Source organism: Hesperophylax consimilis, chromosome 7 (assembly GCF_061612785.1).
Source record: "Hesperophylax consimilis isolate HC1 chromosome 7, BYU_Hcon_1.0, whole genome shotgun sequence".
Taxonomy (NCBI): domain Eukaryota; kingdom Metazoa; phylum Arthropoda; class Insecta; order Trichoptera; family Limnephilidae; genus Hesperophylax; species Hesperophylax consimilis.
In genome coordinates this window covers 2409949-2429496 of record NC_142842.1, presented here as the reverse complement: position 1 = coordinate 2429496, position 19548 = coordinate 2409949, and the positions used below count along the sequence as shown (strand labels likewise).

At 38.8% G+C, this 19548-nt stretch overlaps 2 protein-coding genes across 2 annotated transcripts; both read left to right on the top strand.

Moving 5' to 3' along the window:
- Positions 1–1634: 1634 nt before the first annotated feature.
- Positions 1635–2042, top strand: LOC149422146 (uncharacterized). The gene has a single exon (XM_089633540.1). It carries the CDS (start codon positions 1635–1637, stop codon positions 2040–2042), a length of 408 nt encoding a protein of 135 aa, XP_089489666.1.
- A 36-nt stretch (positions 2043–2078) lies between these two features.
- On the top strand, positions 2079–2729 carry LOC149422145 (uncharacterized). The gene has a single exon (XM_089633539.1). The coding sequence runs from the start codon at positions 2079–2081 to the stop codon at positions 2727–2729; it is 651 nt and encodes a 216-aa protein (XP_089489665.1).
- Positions 2730–19548: the final 16819 nt, after the last annotated feature.

The following is a 19548-nucleotide window of genomic DNA, read 5'->3' as shown; positions in this document are numbered from 1 at the left end:
AAAAAAAGCTAATTATATCAGATGTGTTACACTATGCAGTTAAGGGTTAACAATGATTCTAGTGAAAAAAAACCAGTTCGCGAAAAATAATCGAAAGCCCGAAAATTTGTCTGGTAATAATCGAAAGCCCCAAATTTTGTCTGGTAATAATCGAGAAAATAATCGGAGCGGGGAAAATGTGCAAAAGAGTTACGGTGAAGTTCGCGAGTTCGATAACCGCGCAGGGTGCGGTGAAAATGGTCACCAACTCAGTGAATGTCGCACTTTCGCCGCGAAAGACTTAAACTATCGTTTTGAGACAGTGAAAAGTGCCGGATTGTGCCGAGTATGCCTCAATGGCAAACATTATACCAAACATTACAAGTTAATTGACTGGTGCGGCGTGGGGGAGTGCAGATACCCCCACCACCGACTTTTTCACAACCCGAACTACCGTGCTAATAACAATACTGTGGCAGACGTTCACAAGTGCCGTGCTAAAAGTGGTGGGAGTTATATTGTCGGGCCCGAAGCGGCAGATTTCAACCTTTGCGCTTCTGGATGAGGGCTCGACTGTCACCCTTATTGACGCCACCACAGCACAAAAACTCAGCACCACCGGACCTACCAGTGAGCTACGGCTGCACGGAGCAAAAACATGTGCTCATCAGACATGACGTCCCGCCGCGTGCCAATCATTCTACGCGGCGTCGGAATTTCAGATGAGTATTTCATCAAAGCAAACACCGTCCAGCAGCTCAGCCTCCCTGAACAGAGGGTCCACGGCCGCTACGTCACCCCTAAACTTCTCATCGGGCAAGACAATGTACATCTAATTGTCTCGAGGGAAGTGCGCGACGTTCGTGATTCTACGCGAATATTGTCACGGACGGCGTTGGGGTGGGTCACCCATGGCGGAGGGACCCCTGAACACGAGAATGAGGCTCCCACACTGGCCCTGCGTGAGGAGAGCCACAGAGACGACCTCATAAGTGATCTCATCAAACACAATTTTGCGATTGACTCATTGGGAATCACATCCGCCTCTCGTGTAACTGCACACATAGTTCGTGCAAATCAGCTGATGGAAGATACCACCCATCATCTGACAACCGGCCGATGGGAAACCGGCCTTTTATGGAAAGACGATAACATCACACTGCCTGACAATCGGCAATGTGCATTAAAAAGACTGGTCTCTGGAGAGAAAATTATTGAAGGAAAAGGACTTGGCAACCGCCTATGCAGCCAAAATCAACGGACTGATAACACAAGGCCACGCACGTGAACTTACGGATCGAGAGGTAGAAAAACCCTCTGCCCGTAAATGGTACCTACCGCATTTTGCCGTAGTGAACCCCAACAAACCAAACAAGATCCGTGTGGTGTTTGATGCTGCCAGCCGCTGCCGAGGGACCTCCCTCAATGACCAGTTGCTGACTGGACCTGACCTGCTGACTTCATTGGTAGGAAACATACTCCGGTTCCGAGAGGGAAAAATTGCTCTCGCCGCCGACATCAAGGAGATGTTTTTACAAGTGAAAATCAAAAGTTAAGATCAACAGTCACAGTTGTTCTTATGGAGACCTACACCTCAACAAGAACCACGTACTTACATGATGTCATCAATGATGTTTGGCGCTACGAAGTTTTATATGGATGACTATTTGGATGCGGTCGATACTACAACCGAAGCCACAGCACTCATCACTACTGTTGCCAAGGTGCTGTCAACTGGAGGGTTCCACCTAACTAACTGGGCCTCCAACGATACTTCAGTGATGGCTACTATCCCGCTTATAGACCGAGCCACGTCAGCCATCACTATAAGCAGCGGAGAAGCAGATACCGAGAGAATCCTCAGACTTCTGTGGGATCCGGTCACCGATCAATTTTTATACGCATTTCGAGATGCCGCCGATCCTGAACTGATCAGCAGGCCTACCAAACGCCAGCTGCTCAGTATTTTTATGAAGATTTTCGACCCTGTGGGCTTCGTCGCTTGCCTCACGGTCCGATCGAAGATTCTACTACAAGCTGTCTGGCGATCCAACATCGGATAGGTCGATATCATCACACTTGAACACAACGAAAGGTGGATGGACTGGCTAGGACTTCTGCAAGACTGCAAAGTTGCCATACCTCGGCGCTGCTTACAAAACAAAGAAAGCTTCGTCACCCTACACCTCTTCTGTGATGCCTCAGAACAAGCATGCTGTGCGGTCGCCTACCATACCGAGGAGATTGATGGAAACACAACAGCCACCTTTTTGGCCAGCAAATGCAAGGTGGCCCCTCTGAAGCCTTTATCAATACCCCGCCTTGAGCTACAATCCGTGCTCATGGCGGCCAGACTGGCAGCAACACTGAAAAAAGAATGTCGCAGCAACATTGCGCGAACAGTATTCTGGACAGACTCGACGACAGTGTTGTGCTGGCTGCGCACAGATCCACGCACCTACTCCGCCTTTGTGGCCAACAGACTCGGCGAAATCGACGAGCTCACCCACATTGCAAATTGGAGATGGGTCCCTACCAAACTGAACCCGGCAGACATCGGCACCCGAGACGTCAACACTCCTGACCTCTCGCACTCTGGACGATGGTTCAGTGGGCCAGCCTTCCTGACCTCAGACGAGGCAGAATGGCCGCGCGAACGGTGCAAACTGCCTCAGCCTGATGATGGAACCCTAGAAGTGAGGCCTCAATACGTTGGCATCACAGTGGCGTATCAGCCAACAACTCGCTGATATGTTCTTGAGACGGTGGCTCCGCGAATATCTCCCCACTCTGGCTGCTCGCCAAAAATGGCAACAGCCAGTCATCCCCATCAAGAAGGATGACCTCGTGATCATCATAATCATCATCACGGAAAAATAAACCAGCCATTGATTATCAACCCCCTACATCAGCAAAATTCGGTTGGATTACTTTATTTTCTAGACAGGAGAAGTCCCCACATGTGTACTCGTATAGGCACTTGTACAAGGGATTTGAAATTTCCCACAATGATGGAAAATTCAAGGCTTCTCGAGATAATCTTGTTTCATACCTGATTTCTCAATCATTTAATGAACAAAAAGAGGCCCATTATCTTGCTGAGGTATTTTCTGGGTACTTAAACAATAAGTCAGATGAGAATAATATTGATTTGGAGGTGGTTTTAAGGAAGGGGATATCGGCTATTGTTACGTTCATTAATGATCAGCCTGACATGTTCGACGATGATTACATAGATCTGAATCGGATTTACCCTGCATCGAGACTTCCTAGTCAGCAACAAGCTGTTTTTATCAAGGGACTAATCAATGATAAGGAGACTCTCTATAACCTAGATGAGATTATCATGTATGTCTCAGCTCTATTTATGAGAACATTTAAGGCAGATATAGAAATGAACCTATTGGCACTACTGGTATCATTCAAAAAGGCAGGCAATAGCAATGATGATTACATACAGAGAAAGAGAACAAGCTTGAAGAAGTTTTCTCCATCTGATTCAACTTTAGGAGTTACTCTTAATGTCCCCCTAATCACAGGAATGTGGTCTTACATTGAGTATTATTTCAAACACTCGATGTTAACACCTGATATCCTTCTTGCTAATATGGTTACATTAATTGAGTCATTAAACATCGAAAATGTTGCTATCGCACCATTAGTTCGTCAAGTCATGTATCGTAACCTAACAGGGGTCAAATCGATCTGTGATTCCATAAGTGAGTTTCCTGATTTTCCTTGGGAGTCCCTGTCTAGGAAACATGCAAAGATAGGAGCTGAGATCAAGTTATTCACCAAATATATTGAATTGATCAAAGAGGATAAGCTTATCGGATATAAGATCGCCGGAATGGGAACAGATTACCCCAATTTGGCATTTCTATGTATTCAAATGCAAATCACCATTAAGGCGATCCAATACCAAGTAATGCAAAATCGGATGTTTTTGGTTTGAAAATTTGATTGCTTAGAAATACTACAGATGCTTTAATTAAATACTGCAAGTAGAACACATCTTGGGCTTATCAGCAATCGATCATTTTTTTGATAAGACCTTTTATAAGCCTAGAAAAAAATAAAGTATCAGGCCTAAAAAAAACTGTCTAGTGCAAAATATCCCATTTACAAACCCATTTTCGGATATTTTTTTTATTGTATAATGTGGGAAATTCATTTTTTTATTTGATAATCGAAGGAAATTTTCAAATTTGTACCAGAACTTCACAAAATAAAACAAAATATGCATTTTCGCGTTGTTCATTTTTACACGAATATTGATCGATTTTCGGGGAGGTAACCATTGAATTTGCCATTGTGAAATAAACTCTATGCCGTCTACGTAAGGGTTACACGCTTTTGTATTTAGTTACCGCCCGGCGCTGACGGGGTAAAGACGTTCTTTATCTTAGTGCCGCTTTGTTCTGTGAAATTATTTCAACTAAAATCAGTTTACGTGTAATCGTTTTTTTTTTAATTCCTAGTTTTATACAATGGGGAGGAAAGATAATAAAAAAACTGGGTACGCTCAGTGGCCTAAAACAAAATACAAAAATATGCTTGAATATTTGGGGTTAGTTCAAATAATTTTTTTCATAATTAGGTACCTAAAAACAATAACGCAAGAAATATTTGTTTATTTTATGTTATTATGTTTAGAAATCAAACAGAAAGGTATATATAATGAATAATAACAAATATACATTGCAAAATAACCGCACAATAAAATAAATTACAATCATTATTTAAATATACAAAAAAAATATTATAAATCGGTCATCATCGATTATAATTATCGAACACGATTAGACTATTAGGTAAAATATACTCATGGAGTAGGAATTAATTTTTAATTTTCGATGCATGCAATGTCTTTTGTAATATACTTATCTAAATGTTTTTTACAGGCCTCTACGCAATCTTTCCTTAAAAAAGATTAAAAAATACTGCTGTTTCAATAATTCCTAAATATAATTAGGTATTGTAATTTATTTAATTTAGTCGATTTATATGATACTATTTAAAAAAAAACCATACAATAATTTATTATTACTTCTTTCTGCCAAAAATATGTAAATAACGCACCTGAACAAAACAAAGAGTAAAGAGTGTAGAGTGTAAAACCAATTTCAAATTTCGCGCGCTTCTGCGTACCGAAGCGACGCACAGTGGTAAAATTTAACGAAATTTGGGACGTATTTAGTCTTAAAAGGTTCCAAGGGTTAAGTTTATTTTTCGAGTGAATTCATTTATAAGGCTTAAAAAAGACCATGAGAGTCCTTAGATACTTTTTTAGGGATCACAATTATCCAGAATAATGATGTAAATCTCCAATAAGACAAACTTTTGATCGATAGATTGATACCATAGTTGATTGCTTTCCAAATAAAATTTTGAGACAATTGGCATTTATTATTGTGATTTACTTCACATCGGCTTTTATTTCATTTTTATGTTTATAATTTGTCTTTGCGTAGCATTTGGTTTATTTTAAATTAAAATTGAGTAAGTATTTCATCCAACAAATTTCCAGCCTTGGAGATTTTTAGTTTATTCCATACGTAGTAATGCAAAATCATGTGTTTTTTGTTTGAAAATTTGGTCGCCTAGAAATGTTTCAGATGCTTTAATTAAATACTGCGAGTAGAATACATCTTGAATTTTAAAATAATCGAGTATTTTTTAGATCAATCTTTTTATAAGCCCAGAAAAAAATAATGTATGAGGCCTATGAAAACTGCTTTAAAGATCAAAATCTCCTACTTACGAACTTATTTTTGTAGATGATTTTATTGTATAATGTGGCAAATGAAGTTATTTATAAAATAATTTAAAAAAATCAAATATTTATGCCTGAACATCCACAAAATAAAATAAAAGGCAAATTTTGGCCATGTTTTTTTCTTGCATAAATCAAAACAGGCGGATGGTGTTAAGCGGGAATTTAAACCTTATCGCCATCTAAGTAAGGGTTGTTATTGGTAGCGGCTCAATTTAAAATATGACACGACGTAGTGCATCTCCTTATATGATAAATGGAAGAGTTATGCATTATGCCGATATTATATTATACCGGATTTTTGACAAATTTTACCAGTGTGCGTTTATGGGCGTAGTTGGTTAAATATAAGTCTGGGGTTCGGCTTTCTTTTATTGGTTCTCAAGTTTTTTATAACCCATGCCAATAGGCCGCGCCCCTTCCGAATTCGAAGGACATCTGGAATATGAGATCGTCTTAATGGAAAGAAGTCTGTGATAAATTATAAGGGAGTAGGAGGACAAGACACCCAAGTAGCTAATAAGCCTTACTTTCTATCATTGATAAATGAATTTCAAAAAGACGTTATACATGGAATTGGATCTTATGCAGCACTTAAGGAAGGAAATGGTGAATTAAGCCAGGTCCTTAGAAATGCATTAACAGTTTTTTTGACTGCTGTAGAGGAGGACGTGGAAGATGATAATGATAGTGATGACACTATGTTACGGGGGACCTGAGAAAAATACTAACATAACGATATTTACAAATGATCGCTTCAAGATCATTTTTACACTTTTATTTACAAACTTTTCTTATTTTTTGTCGTATCTTGGCAAACTAAAAATCTAGCTGTCAAGATACACATTCTTATAACTACTATGCATTTAAACTATGTAATTGTTATTCATGTAAGCCTTCAAAATCTTTACGAACTCGCAAATTCAAGCGTCTACCTTCGGCTATGCCACCGGCAAAATGAATATGCGACATTTTGCCGGGGCATATAAACACATTACTGGCGCGGATAGAATCCCCCACCACTTTTTGACTCACAGCCCAATGTCGGGTGCGAGTCAGGCTTATTGCATATAAGCAGCCACATAAAAAATAAAATGGAAAAAAGAGACTTTGCTTGGAAAATTCGTTTTCCCACTGTAACTGTCCTTCTTGCGCTCTCTGAGCTCACCGACTCGCTCTGCGAGCCAATACAGTCCACCAAATACTGTACAGTCCAACTATCCTGGCGTCACACACCACTGACCACCTGCGCTCCCTGACCACGTTCTCCATCCTACTCTGCCCTACGACCTACCCGTGCCCCGCCATTACCTGCCGAAACCCTCCTGACCTGCATCACTACCCACTGACACCTACACAAAATGGAAACATACCTTTTGGAACTGGAGAAGCTGGATCCTCCATTAGACGCTCTCCAAGCGTACATGAGAAACCTATCCAGAACAGTCACACGAACGCACCCAAGGACGTTTTACCCGGATGGGGTAAACCCCTCGGCCACCACGTACCTCTCAGGCACCCCACGAAAAACCCCGCCCATCGCCACCCAACCGCCCACCACCTCCGCCTCCACCTCCACCGCCGCAGACCACAGCTTGGCAAGCAGCACCGCGCTACCTCCATCACCATCCAAGGACTTCCCGCCTCTCTGGACCACCCCGAATAATCCGATAAAGCAAAAACCGCCAACGCCTCCCCAGACCCTCGCTACCACCAACCGCTTCCGGACCCTGGCCCCGCCCTCCTCTAACGACACAAACTCGGACACAATCACCACTGACGGAGCAGATACCACAGACCTTACAAACACCACCACCACCCCGACTCCCGCCCGACGTCCCATCAAAATCCCGCCCATCATCATTAAATCTGACTCAAATTGGAATACTATTAGAAAGAAGCTGGAGAACGCCGGTGTGCGAATATCTCACGCCAAAGCCATCCCGACGGGTGTGGTGGTCCACACCGCCGACTCCTCCAGCTTCCGACTAGCCACCAAAATGCTCGAGGAAATAAAAACCGACTTCCACACCTTCGAGCTGCACGAGGACAAAACCACCAAGGCAGTTCTGAGGGGAATCCCGACACAAATCTCGGAGGAGGAGATTCTCCTCGAACTGCAGGACCTCGGTCTCCCGGCCATCTCCGTCTCCAGGATGAGGTCGGGACCCGACCGCACGAACGTCCCGATGGTCCTCGTGCAGCTCACCCACGGCGAAGAGGGAAAACAAATTTTCAACATCACCCACATATTCCACCTTCGCATCAAAGCAGAATTCCTCGACCACAAATCAGCCCCTACTCAATGCCACCGATGTCAATTATTCGGCCACTCCGCCAAAGGCTGCCATCTCCCCCCCCGCTGCGTCAAATGCGCGGGGCCCCATTTCACCGCCACCTGTCTGAAGCAGAGAGAAAACGGCCCGGCTACCTGCGGCAACTGCGCCGGCCCTCACCCGGCCAACTTCAAAGACTGCCCGAAACGCCCTGCACCCTCCACATCCATGCCCCGTCGAACTGAGGTACCTCCCCAAATCACTTTCACCTCCCGCCCAATCCAACCATCCACCTCCTATGCTCAGGAATTAAACCCCCCCCACCAAATCCCCCCTCCTTCCCCCACCCCCTCCCCCCGCTGAACTCATCGCTGATCTACTCCCTAAATTCCAATCTGCCACCTCGCCGGCAGACTACCTCTCGATTCTCTTTATAGCAGCCCCTCAAATCATTTCTCTCTTTACCAATTAAATGGCTAATTCTACCAAGCCCTCCGCGCTACGTTTGGCATTCTGGAATGCCAATGGTCTTGACAAAAACATGCACGAACTACGAATTTTCACCAACACACATAATTTAGACATAGTACTCATAAATGAAACACACCTAAATCCTTCACACACACCAAAAATCGCTAACTACACACTGTACAGAAACGACCGTTTACACTCACGGGGTGGTGGCACAGCCATCTTCGTGAAAACTAAAATCGCCCACAAACATAACATCACCCCCCCCCTGACTACCATTGAAAGTACCTCCATCACTGTATTCACGAAACATTCAGGTCCATTGAGAATTAATTCAATTTACAACCCACCTGTTCAGACTTTACAAAAGTCGGATCTTGAATTACTTCTCGATGGACAAACGCCTACTATTCTAGCGGGGGATTTTAACTCAAAACACCCCGATTGGAATAGTAGGCTTACCAACAAAAACGGACGTATCCTACATGACTTTGCCAACTCTCACCCCGACATAAACATTGCAGGACCCATAGAGCCAACATTTTTCTCTAGCATCGGACACAGACCTGACGTACTAGACATCGCCATTTTTCACAAATCATCCTGGGCATACAGTATCGAAACCATCTGCGACCTTTCCTCCGACCATAACCCCATGTTGCTAACTCTCAACGAATTCTCTTACCCCCCCCCTGCAAAAATTAACAAAAAAACTGATTGGACCTACTTTTCGCACAGAGTCGGGGAAAAAATATCCATAAATCCCCATATTAAAAATCCCTCAGATTTAGATACAGCGGTTGACGAATTCGCAAAGACAATAATGTCCGCAAATGACGAGGCCTCAAAACCTCTCCCCCCACCCCCCCCAATAAATTTCAAGGAAAACCTCCCAAATTCAGTAAAAGACCTAATTAAAACAAAAAATATCTTACGCCGGCACTGGCAAAAATATCAAAATCCCACCTTGAAAACTTCTATAAACCGAATCCAAGCCCTCATCAGAAAAAAACTTCAAGAGCACGTAAATTTCACCTGGAATTTGAAAATTCAAGAGATAAATCCACAGGACGGCTCTCTGTGGAAATTATCCAAAACTCTCAAAGCCACCCCCACCCCTAACCACCCTATTCACGCCGAAAACGGTCTCGTCTTCGACGATCAAGACAAGGCAGAGGCGTTCGCTGACAGTCTTGAAAATCAATTCAGCCCCAGCTTCAAAGACGCCGATCTAGATCACATTGCAAATGTCAACCGCAAAATCAATAATGTTTTAAATAATCTCCCCAATACAAACATTCATTTTACTACCCCGGCCGAGGTTATCCGCGCTATAAAAAGCCGGAAAAATAAAAAAGCCCCCGGTCCTGACGGCGTCACAAATTTCGCTCTTAAAGCCCTCCCCCAAAAAGGAATACTAGCGATAGTAAATCTCATCAACACTGCCCTCAGACTGCGCTATTTCCCGAAAAACTGGAAACACGCGCACGTCATTCTCATCCCAAAACCGGGAAAAGACCCCCTCTTCTGCGAAAATCACCGTCCAATCAGCCTTCTATCAAATATTGGTAAAATCTACGAACAGATCCTTTTGACACGGCTCCTCAAGCACATTGACGAGGTTTCAACGTTACCTGAAGAGCAACACGGCTTTAGATCAAACCACTCCACCCTCCACCAACTCCTCAGAGTCTCCGAAATTATCATCGGAGGCTTCAATACCAAGCGATCACCTGGCGCCATTTTCCTGGACATAGCCAAAGCTTTCGATAAAGTATGGATAAACGACCTGCTTCTCAAACTCCACGAAACAGACATCGATCCCATGCGGAGTACTCGGTGCATGTCAAATCATTTCTACGCCAACGTACTTTTCAAGTAAAATACGGTGGCGCTCTTTCAATAAAACGCTTCATGACAGCAGGGGTCCCGCAGGGGTCTCTGCTTTCTCCGATCCTCTTCAATGTCTACACTCACGACATTCCCCTCTCTGAAAATTCTAATTCTCACAAAGCTCTGTACGCAGATGATACCACGGTTATGGTTAGATACTGTTCACCCAGAATGATTACATACCGACTCCAAAAAAACATAGACTCACTCCAAGATTGGTACGATAAATGGCGTATAGACGTGAATCCCTCAAAGAGCGTGGCCGTCTTTTTCTCTCGTAGAAAGGGCGGCCGGGCTCCGCGAGAGGAAATAACGATGTACGGCCAAACTATACCATGGCAAAAATCGGCCAAATATCTTGGAGTTACACTTGACAGACGACTCACATGGACAAAACACATAAATAACACTCTCACAAACGCAAAAAAAAACATCCAACGCCCTTTACCCGTTGCTTCACTCAAACTCAAAAACTTCCATACAAAACAAACTACTCATCTACAAAACACAAATACGCCCTATCATGTCATACGCCTCACCCATTTGGGGCACTGGAAACACAAAACGTCCTCATTCCAGAATGCCACACTTAGAAGATATACCAAAAGCCCTTAGTTTGTCCGAAATAGCATTATTAATTCAGGCACGAAAATCCCCCCATTTAAAACACATGTGGTAGAATTAGCCAAAACATTCTATGCGAAACTTCCTATGCACACGAATCCAAGCATAGCATGTCTCGGGCGCTCAAGTCCCGACGACAAACCCACCTATCCATTCCCAGTCTCTATTACCTTCCCCCCTTGATGAGTGGACTCAAATAAAAAATTAAATTGCAACCAGATATACAAAAAATATAGTATAAATTTTACAAACACATTAATTTAAAATAATATATAAAAATCATTAAAAAAAAATCTTTTACAAAAAATATAAAAATAAAATACCTACAGACAAAAAAAAAAAAAAAAATAGTATTTCAGTCCTATAAGTTGCTATAGGCAGCCCACTCATCGGGTAGAAAAAACCATCCCCCAGGTACTTTACACCCTCAGTTCACGAGACATGGAGAAAATATTCCCCGAACCTCGTAAATGCACAATAGATACCGTATTTTAAAGCCCCCAAGTTGTCAAGGCAGAAAAAAACCATCCCCCAGGTGATTTACCCTCAGGTCGCGAGACATAGTCCTTGATTGGACTGAACCTCGCATAAATGAAACAATACGATACTATAGACCAAGGCTGCCCAACCCCAGGCCATAATGTGGCCCGCGAACGAATTATAAGTGGCCCGCGTAAACCATTTTCAAAAAACCCGCCAATCCGCCAATTTGAAAAAGTGTCGCCGGCCTGCGGTAAAACAAACAATGCCGCTTGCGCGCGGTCACCAGTGTTGCCAACGAAGGCGATTTATCGCTATTTGGGCTACTCAGAACGAGAATCAGCGACGAAAAAATCTAACCTGTTGAACTTACTTTTTAAATAAAAATACACCGGTTTTGATATAGTATTTTTTGCGGCCGAAATGGAATCTTGCAAAAACACAATAATGGTTGTCATGTGTTCTAAATGGTTGAAGGATCATGCACCTCCAAATGTTAAACGCATGGAATTAATTTTTCCTCTTGTCGGACATTCATACTTGCCTGCGGATCGGATTTTTGGGGTGATTGAAAAAAAATCGTAAAATGGAAGTAATTACCACTCCAGAAGATTATGGAAATATCTTTTCTGGGGATGACTTTGAAGTGTTCGATTGGAAAAGTGCTTCCAAAGATGTTTTTAAACCACCATCTCAGAGGCATTTTAAATTCAAGGAAACTAAACGTTTTATTTTAATCAAACACCGTTCTTCAATCAAAATACAGGGAGAACCATTCTACAGAAACGATATGGGAGTACCTTAAAGTGTCTTTAAAAGAGGAAAACACCTTTATCCCAATGCCATGTCAGAATGGAGTTTTATTTAACCCATTAATAATTAGAGATGTCGATAGATTACTTGGCAAACATTTTGGTTTGAACTGGAAGAATCTAGAACTATTAAAATTTAAATATTGAAGACAATATTAGTGATTTTTAAACGAAAATCTGAAACAGAAAAATCAGAAAAAGAAACGGTCACATCTGGGACTCGAACCCAGAGTAAATAAAAATCAAAAATATTGTCTTCAATATTTAAATATTACAATTTGAGGTTTTACTCAATAAAAAATATTCCGAAAAATAATAACTATTAAAATTTGATGAGAACATAATAAACAATAATGAATTAGGAATCATTATGAATGATGATGAAGATGAACTGTGTGAATCTCAAGTAGAAGTATCAGGATTTAATGTATGAATCAATTTATTATGTATTGCATTGTTATTTTTTAAATATAGTGCTTTCCATTTCATAGATCTAAAATTTGTTTTTGTTTTTTTTGTTTAATGTATACACGTTAATCTAACCTTTACAATATCGTGGGTATTCTGCGAAAAAGCACTAAGTCAAAATTTTGCTGATTTGACTTAATGATGCAGTTATATCATTCGGTGGCCAATCTTTAGTCTACGAAGACGCTATATGTTATACCTATCATACTTTATGAGATAATATCTGAACTAAGTCAGTTATGCACAAATCTTTTCAGCGAATGAGCACTAAGGGACTTAGTGCATATTTCTTGGCTACTTTGATAAATTGTACCGTGTGAAACAGCACTAAGTCAGACTTAATGCAATTTCGTTGAAAGATTTTTGGTTTATCTGTGGTTATCTGTGGTATTCAAAATCTGACAGTTGTGTTTGAAGTAAGTTTCTCGCTGACTAAATTGAATTTTTATTGACAAAAATGTTGTCAAGAACGGCAAAAATATTAAAAATGGCTAGAAAACAAAATGAAAATGATTTCTTGGCAGTTGACGGTAAGTTTCTCTTATATTTTATCATTGTATTGTGATTGTTTGAAAACATAACCTAAATTAATTTATTACACTGTCTGTTTTTGCTAAATGTCACGTGTTTTAGTACCTACAATAACAACAATAATTATTTTTTATTATTTATTAAAACAATAATTATTATTCTGTGTCGCAGTGGATAAAAGAAATAAATTGATTTAATAAATCATTAAAATGGATTCCACCGTGAATTGAGAGTTTCAAAAATATAAATATTACACCGTGTGTATTTTTATCTTGATAATACAAAAAAAACAGTAGGCAGAAAACATTCTGTTAATCTGCCGTTAAAATATAGCAAACTTTTGAAAGTTTAACACAAAAATTGAATGATTCATTTATTTATAGAAATTTTTGTATTTACTCGTATCTTGGTACTTAGGCTAGCTTTACACATGTAAGTTTTTCCGTAAGTAAGCGACTTCTAGCCAATGGGCTCAATGGATTTTGAAAATCAAAGGTTCTCATTGGCCAGAAGTCGCTTACTTACGAAAAAACTTACAAGTGTAAAGCTAGCCTTAGAAATCCCGATGAGTTATATTTAAAACTGATTTTGCGACGAGAGGGATTTAAAAATTTGAAGTGAGGGTTTTATATATTTTTAGAGAAATCAAAATTATTAATTTCACGTGCACAAAAATGAAAAAAGTAATAATTTCATTTCTCATTCTAGTTAAACTCAGTACATCGGCAGGATTATCAGAATATGAAGAATTGCCAAAAGACGAAAGTTTGCTGGATGAAAATCAAATGGCGATTGTTGCTAATATGGAATATTTCATCGATTTTAGTGACGACGATATTGTTGCTGATAAAGATTACATTCCAAGTCCTTCTGGTTCGACGACATCATTAACTGAAATAGTGGAAGACGATTCTCGTGTTGACATCTCTCAACTTGACATACTGCCTATTACTACTACGACAAATGCTATCGAAAATAGTCCGAAAGTTCTTTCACGTTGGTGTAAATCAAACCCAGAAATGTGGAAAGTAAATGTCGAGAAGAAAAAACGAAATGATTGCCTGCCATATTTAGGAAAGAAAAATATTTTAAAACCAGCAAAGCTTCCAAAACCAGTCGATTGTGCAAAAAAATGCCGCTTTCACTGCACTGATGTCTTTTCGGAAAATGAGCGTCTTGAGTTATGCAAGCTATACTGGGGCATTCCATCTTACGAAAGAAAGAAAGAATTTATTTTACGAAATGTTTCAAGTGAACCACCAAAATATCGTAGATTACGAAAAGAAAACGGAAAGATCCGATCAAATTCTAAATATTATTCCATTAATAGAAATGGAGAAACTATTAAAGTTTGTTGTAATTTTTTCTTGAAAACTCTAAATATATCAAACCGTTCTGTAATTATGGCTTTCAAAAATAAAGATATTCATGGAAATTTCGTGAATCCTAGAAAAAAACATACTCCACACAACAAAACAAGTAATGAAGACATCGAAAGGGTGAAAGCTCATATCGACAGCTTCCCTCGAGTTGAAAGCCATTATTGTAGGAAGTCTTCTAAACGTCTGTATCTCGATAGCAAGTTGTCGATTTCAAAAATGTATGATCTCTACAAAGAAGTTTGTGCTGAAAATCATAAAGTTCCTGTGAAACAACTAACTTATCGAAGAATTTTTGCCACCAATTATAATTTGTCTTTTTATGTGCCAAAAAAAGATCAATGCGTAATATGTAGTGTCTATGAAAAGGCTAACGAAGGTGAGAAATTGGCATTAAAAGAAAATTTTGAAGATCACATTCGAAGAAAGACTGAATCTGAGGCAGCGAAAGCAGCGGACAAGGAAAGATCAAGCCAGGACTCGGCGTGTTTGACCATAACGATGGATCTACAAAGTGTTCTTCAGATACCCAGTTCAGAAGTTTCTATTTTGTACTACTTGAGAAAACTGAACATGTACAATTTTACAATTTATGAAAACAGACCACCTAATAATGGTTACTGTTATGCATGGACGGAAGTGAATGGTAAAAGGGGAAGCTGTGAAATAGGTACGTGTCTATTTGAGTATATCAACAAGCAAGTGCCTTCCGATGTAGAATACCTCTCCATATTTTCCGACACGTGTGCTGGTCAGAACAGGAATGTTCAATTATCTGCAATATTACTTCGTCTGGTACAAACAACGAATCTTAAGGTAACTGAGCAAAAATTCCTAGAAAGTGGTCATAGTTACATGGAAGTCGATGCGATGCACAGCGCAATTGAATATCAAAAAAAAAACACAGACGTGTTCAGTGTACGAGAGTGGATAAATATTTTCAAATTGGCTCGCTCAAAAAGAGGACGCAGCAAAAACAAAGAACCTTACATGGTTAAAGAGCTACAATTTGATGACTTTTTGGATTTGAAGAAGCTTTCACTCGAAACAATAAAAAATAAGACAGTCGACGAAAGCGGTAATAAAGTCAATTGGCTAAAAATTAAAATACTAAAATATGAAAAAGAACTACCATTCAAAATTCAATATAAATATAATTATAGTGCAGACCACTATTCTGTTATTGATGTCCGTAATATACGTAGGGGTAGGCGACAAGAAGTTATTGATCAGCATTGTGTGATATCAAAATTATACAAAAAAATTATACCAATATCACATTCCAAGAAAAAAGATTTGATGGTTTTATGTGATAAAAAAATTATACCACATGAGCTTCAAAGTTGGTATGCTTCCATTCCTTCTGTCGACGACAGCGAAATAAATGATGATTATAATATTAATGAAGCGGATGAAAATCTTATGTAAAAGCTTGTAAAAAAATATTATTAAAATAAAAATGTTACACCACGAGACTATTTTTACTTCTGTGCTTGCAATATTGTATCAGCGAAAAAGCATTAAGTCATGCAATAGCCTTCTATTTTTAAGAAAAAAATATAATCTTTTCTATTATTTTTAAATAATAAGGACAGGCATAAGCAGACAATAAAATAATCCATAAAACTCTATTCATCCATATAATGACTTCAATATATTTTTAAAAAGATAACGTTGATCAAACTTTCAAATTCAATTATCTCAAAACTAGTATTTTTGACTTAGTGCTTTTCCGCAGAAAGCCCACGATATTATCATTTATTAAACCTATTTGCAAAAGTTTTTTACCCACGTACTTAATGTATTCGCATGCAAGAATTTCTGCATTGTGTTTTTATTTTTTTTTGTAGTGGTCTCCATTATATAGAATCTAAAAATTGGGCTATTATCTTTTTCTATTTTCCTGTGTCTTGTTCTCTTTCATATTTTCGTTTAGATTATTATTATTATCTTCTTCTTCAATGATAGACAAATTGGTCTATTTTTACTATCCGCAGGTAATACTGTATTTTAAAATAAATAATGTTTGGCTTTAAAAAGACTTTTATTTTTTGGTTAATATGAATTATGTTTCATCTATGTATATACAAATGGTGTAATTTCTTCACTACACCCCTGGCAGAGAAGTATTATCAAACACAGTTTATGAGTTTCAAAATGTGACTAAATCCAAAGACTTCACTTTCAAATGTATCTAAATCCATGGTTCAATATCAAAATGTATCTTAGTCCATTTTTAAATATTAAATAACTAATTAATTATCTATCAGATTTTTATTTCAAAAACGCATTTAAAATGTTTTATTTTACCTTAATTTTTACAAAACATTTAATTTTACTCAATTATACTTAAATGCTATGAAACAGTTTTCTTGCTTTTGCCAAAAATTTGGTTCGTGGAGATAAGTTTTATTTTTTTTTTATTTAGTAGCTATATTATACATTTTTTTTAAATTTTTATAAGAATATATATATAAAAAATAGATGTTGATTATATTCATAGTCCTCCTCACTAGGAGATCCTGTGCTGAGGGGGACTAGGTTTTGGATAAGTTATTCAGCGACTTCTATGGTATGACTCCATGTTTTGGGTAAGGGTTTCCAGAAACTTCTACGACGATGTTTTAAATATGCTAGTAAGTTCTTTTTCCGGTAATTCCTTAAGCCAAGATTTAATGTTCTTAATGAAGTTGTTTTTTGTTTTGATTTGTTTGATACTAAGTGGGAGTTTGTTATATACCTTTACTGCTAAAAATTCAGAGCTTCTTTGTCCAAAGGTAGAGTTACACTTTGGTATAGTTAGTATCTCTGTTTGTTTGGCTCTGGTTTTATGAGTATGTGAGGTGTTTTCCTGAGAATTATTTTTGAGGTGTTGTACCAAAATGTTTTTGGCATAGATTTTCTGTATGCTTGGAACGTCAAATTGTTTAAAAATTTCTGTTGTTGACGTCCTTATGGGAACCTTTAGTATGGTCTTTATGATGCAATTCTGAGTTACCTTCAGCTGTTTTATATGTTTTGATACTGCTGAGCCCCATCCTATTATTCCATATTCCAATTTGGAGTGGCATAAAGCATAGTAAACTCTCTTTAAATCCCTAGCTGACAAAATGTTCCGTAATTTTTTGAAGAAGTAGATGAGTTTAGTTAACTTTTTTGAAGTTCGATCAATGTGTGAATCCCAGTGTAGTTTATCGTCAATTTCAATACCAAGATATTTAATGCTTTTGGTTTGAGTTATAATCGAGCAGGAACATTGAGGAAATATTTTTTGACATTCATGTAGTTTGAGTATATGCTCATTCATTGGTTGTCCTCTTTTGTTTTTGGAGAAAATTAAATATTTGGTTTTATTCACATTTAATGTAAGGAAGTTTGCTTTAAGCCAGTTTTGAAGAACAGTTAGGCCATGTTCAGCCTCCTTATATGTGCTTGTCCAATCATGTTCATGGAATATAATTACAGTGTCATCTGCAAAGCTCATTATGTTTCCTTTGATGGGAAGATTCATAAGTACGTTTTGATATTAGACTACTCAAATATCGAATCATTTTTAGGTCATCCTGGTGTTTGCGTAACACCAGCTGATTCCAAAAGTATTATGCATATATGTAGTACAACTATTTATTGGAAATGATTTGTTTGAAATGAGCAATCGTTACCATGCTCAAAATGAATCAAGATTCAAAGAAATGAACAAATCCATCAAGTGGAAACCCATAAATATTACAGATATGAAAAAAATGTTAAGATTGATTCTGCTTATGGGTCAAGTACAAAAATATACGAGACAAGATTATTGGTCTTTAGACCAATAAAAATAACCAATATTATTACCACGTTCCGATGGTTTTGGTCCGCTGTACCGTGCGAGGGGGAATTGCACACGTGGTATTTGAATGGGCAATAATGTGTTACTCTGACGATACTAGCGATGTGGCAATTGTTTTTGTTTTTGTAATGATTTGGGCTTGGTGAAAATATAATAATTTGTAATTTTATAATATTGAAACCTAGTTTATACTTAAAAAATTGAACCCTAATGACCCAACAATGACTTTGTTTTCGATTTATTAAGTTGCATTAGAAATAATACTTGGTTTTCGGCTAGAAATTTTATAGCTTGGGTATGCTGAGTTAGTATGTAGAAAATTTTATTAAAATATTTCCACTATTTTCGAAGATATAGCGATTTAAAAGAAATTCGCGCAGGACCTTTATTTTCGCCCGTTGTCAGAGGTACGCCGGCGAAAAAAATAACACGATCAAAGTGTGTTAAAAAGTTTTAGAGCTAAAACTGATTCCAGCTTAAGAGGTTTTAGAAATCCTGCGGTAAAACCAACACACAAGTTTTTTAAATGGTGTATAGATTTATCGAGTCGCGCAGAGAAACGCGCGTTCAATTGGCGAAAAGGCTCACGATTCCGGTAACTACCTTAAATGGAATAGTGGCGAATAGGGAGAATATATAAAAACAATTGCAGGAAATATGACTTCTGAATTGCTAGAAAACAAAGTACGAGAAGGTGGGGGCTGTCCTTCTAGAATGGTTCAGACAAAAACGCACTCTTAACATTCCACTAAGTGGACCAATAATTCAGTCACGTTTCTACAGCGTCGCCAACCATTTCCGTTTGCCGCCGTTTTGTACTGTGCCAACATACAGTCCACCGATTGCCACGTGCCCCTACCGTGTCTATAATCGAAGTTTTAAATAATCAAAGTATATCAAGTCATCGTGCTACACGTTTTTCTTTGCCACATAAAGTTTTTTTCGTGCAAGTGCCCCCCGCGCAGCCAAATTGTGCCAAATACAATTATCACGCGCTCACGTCGTGCCTTTTGCCACGCCGCCCAAA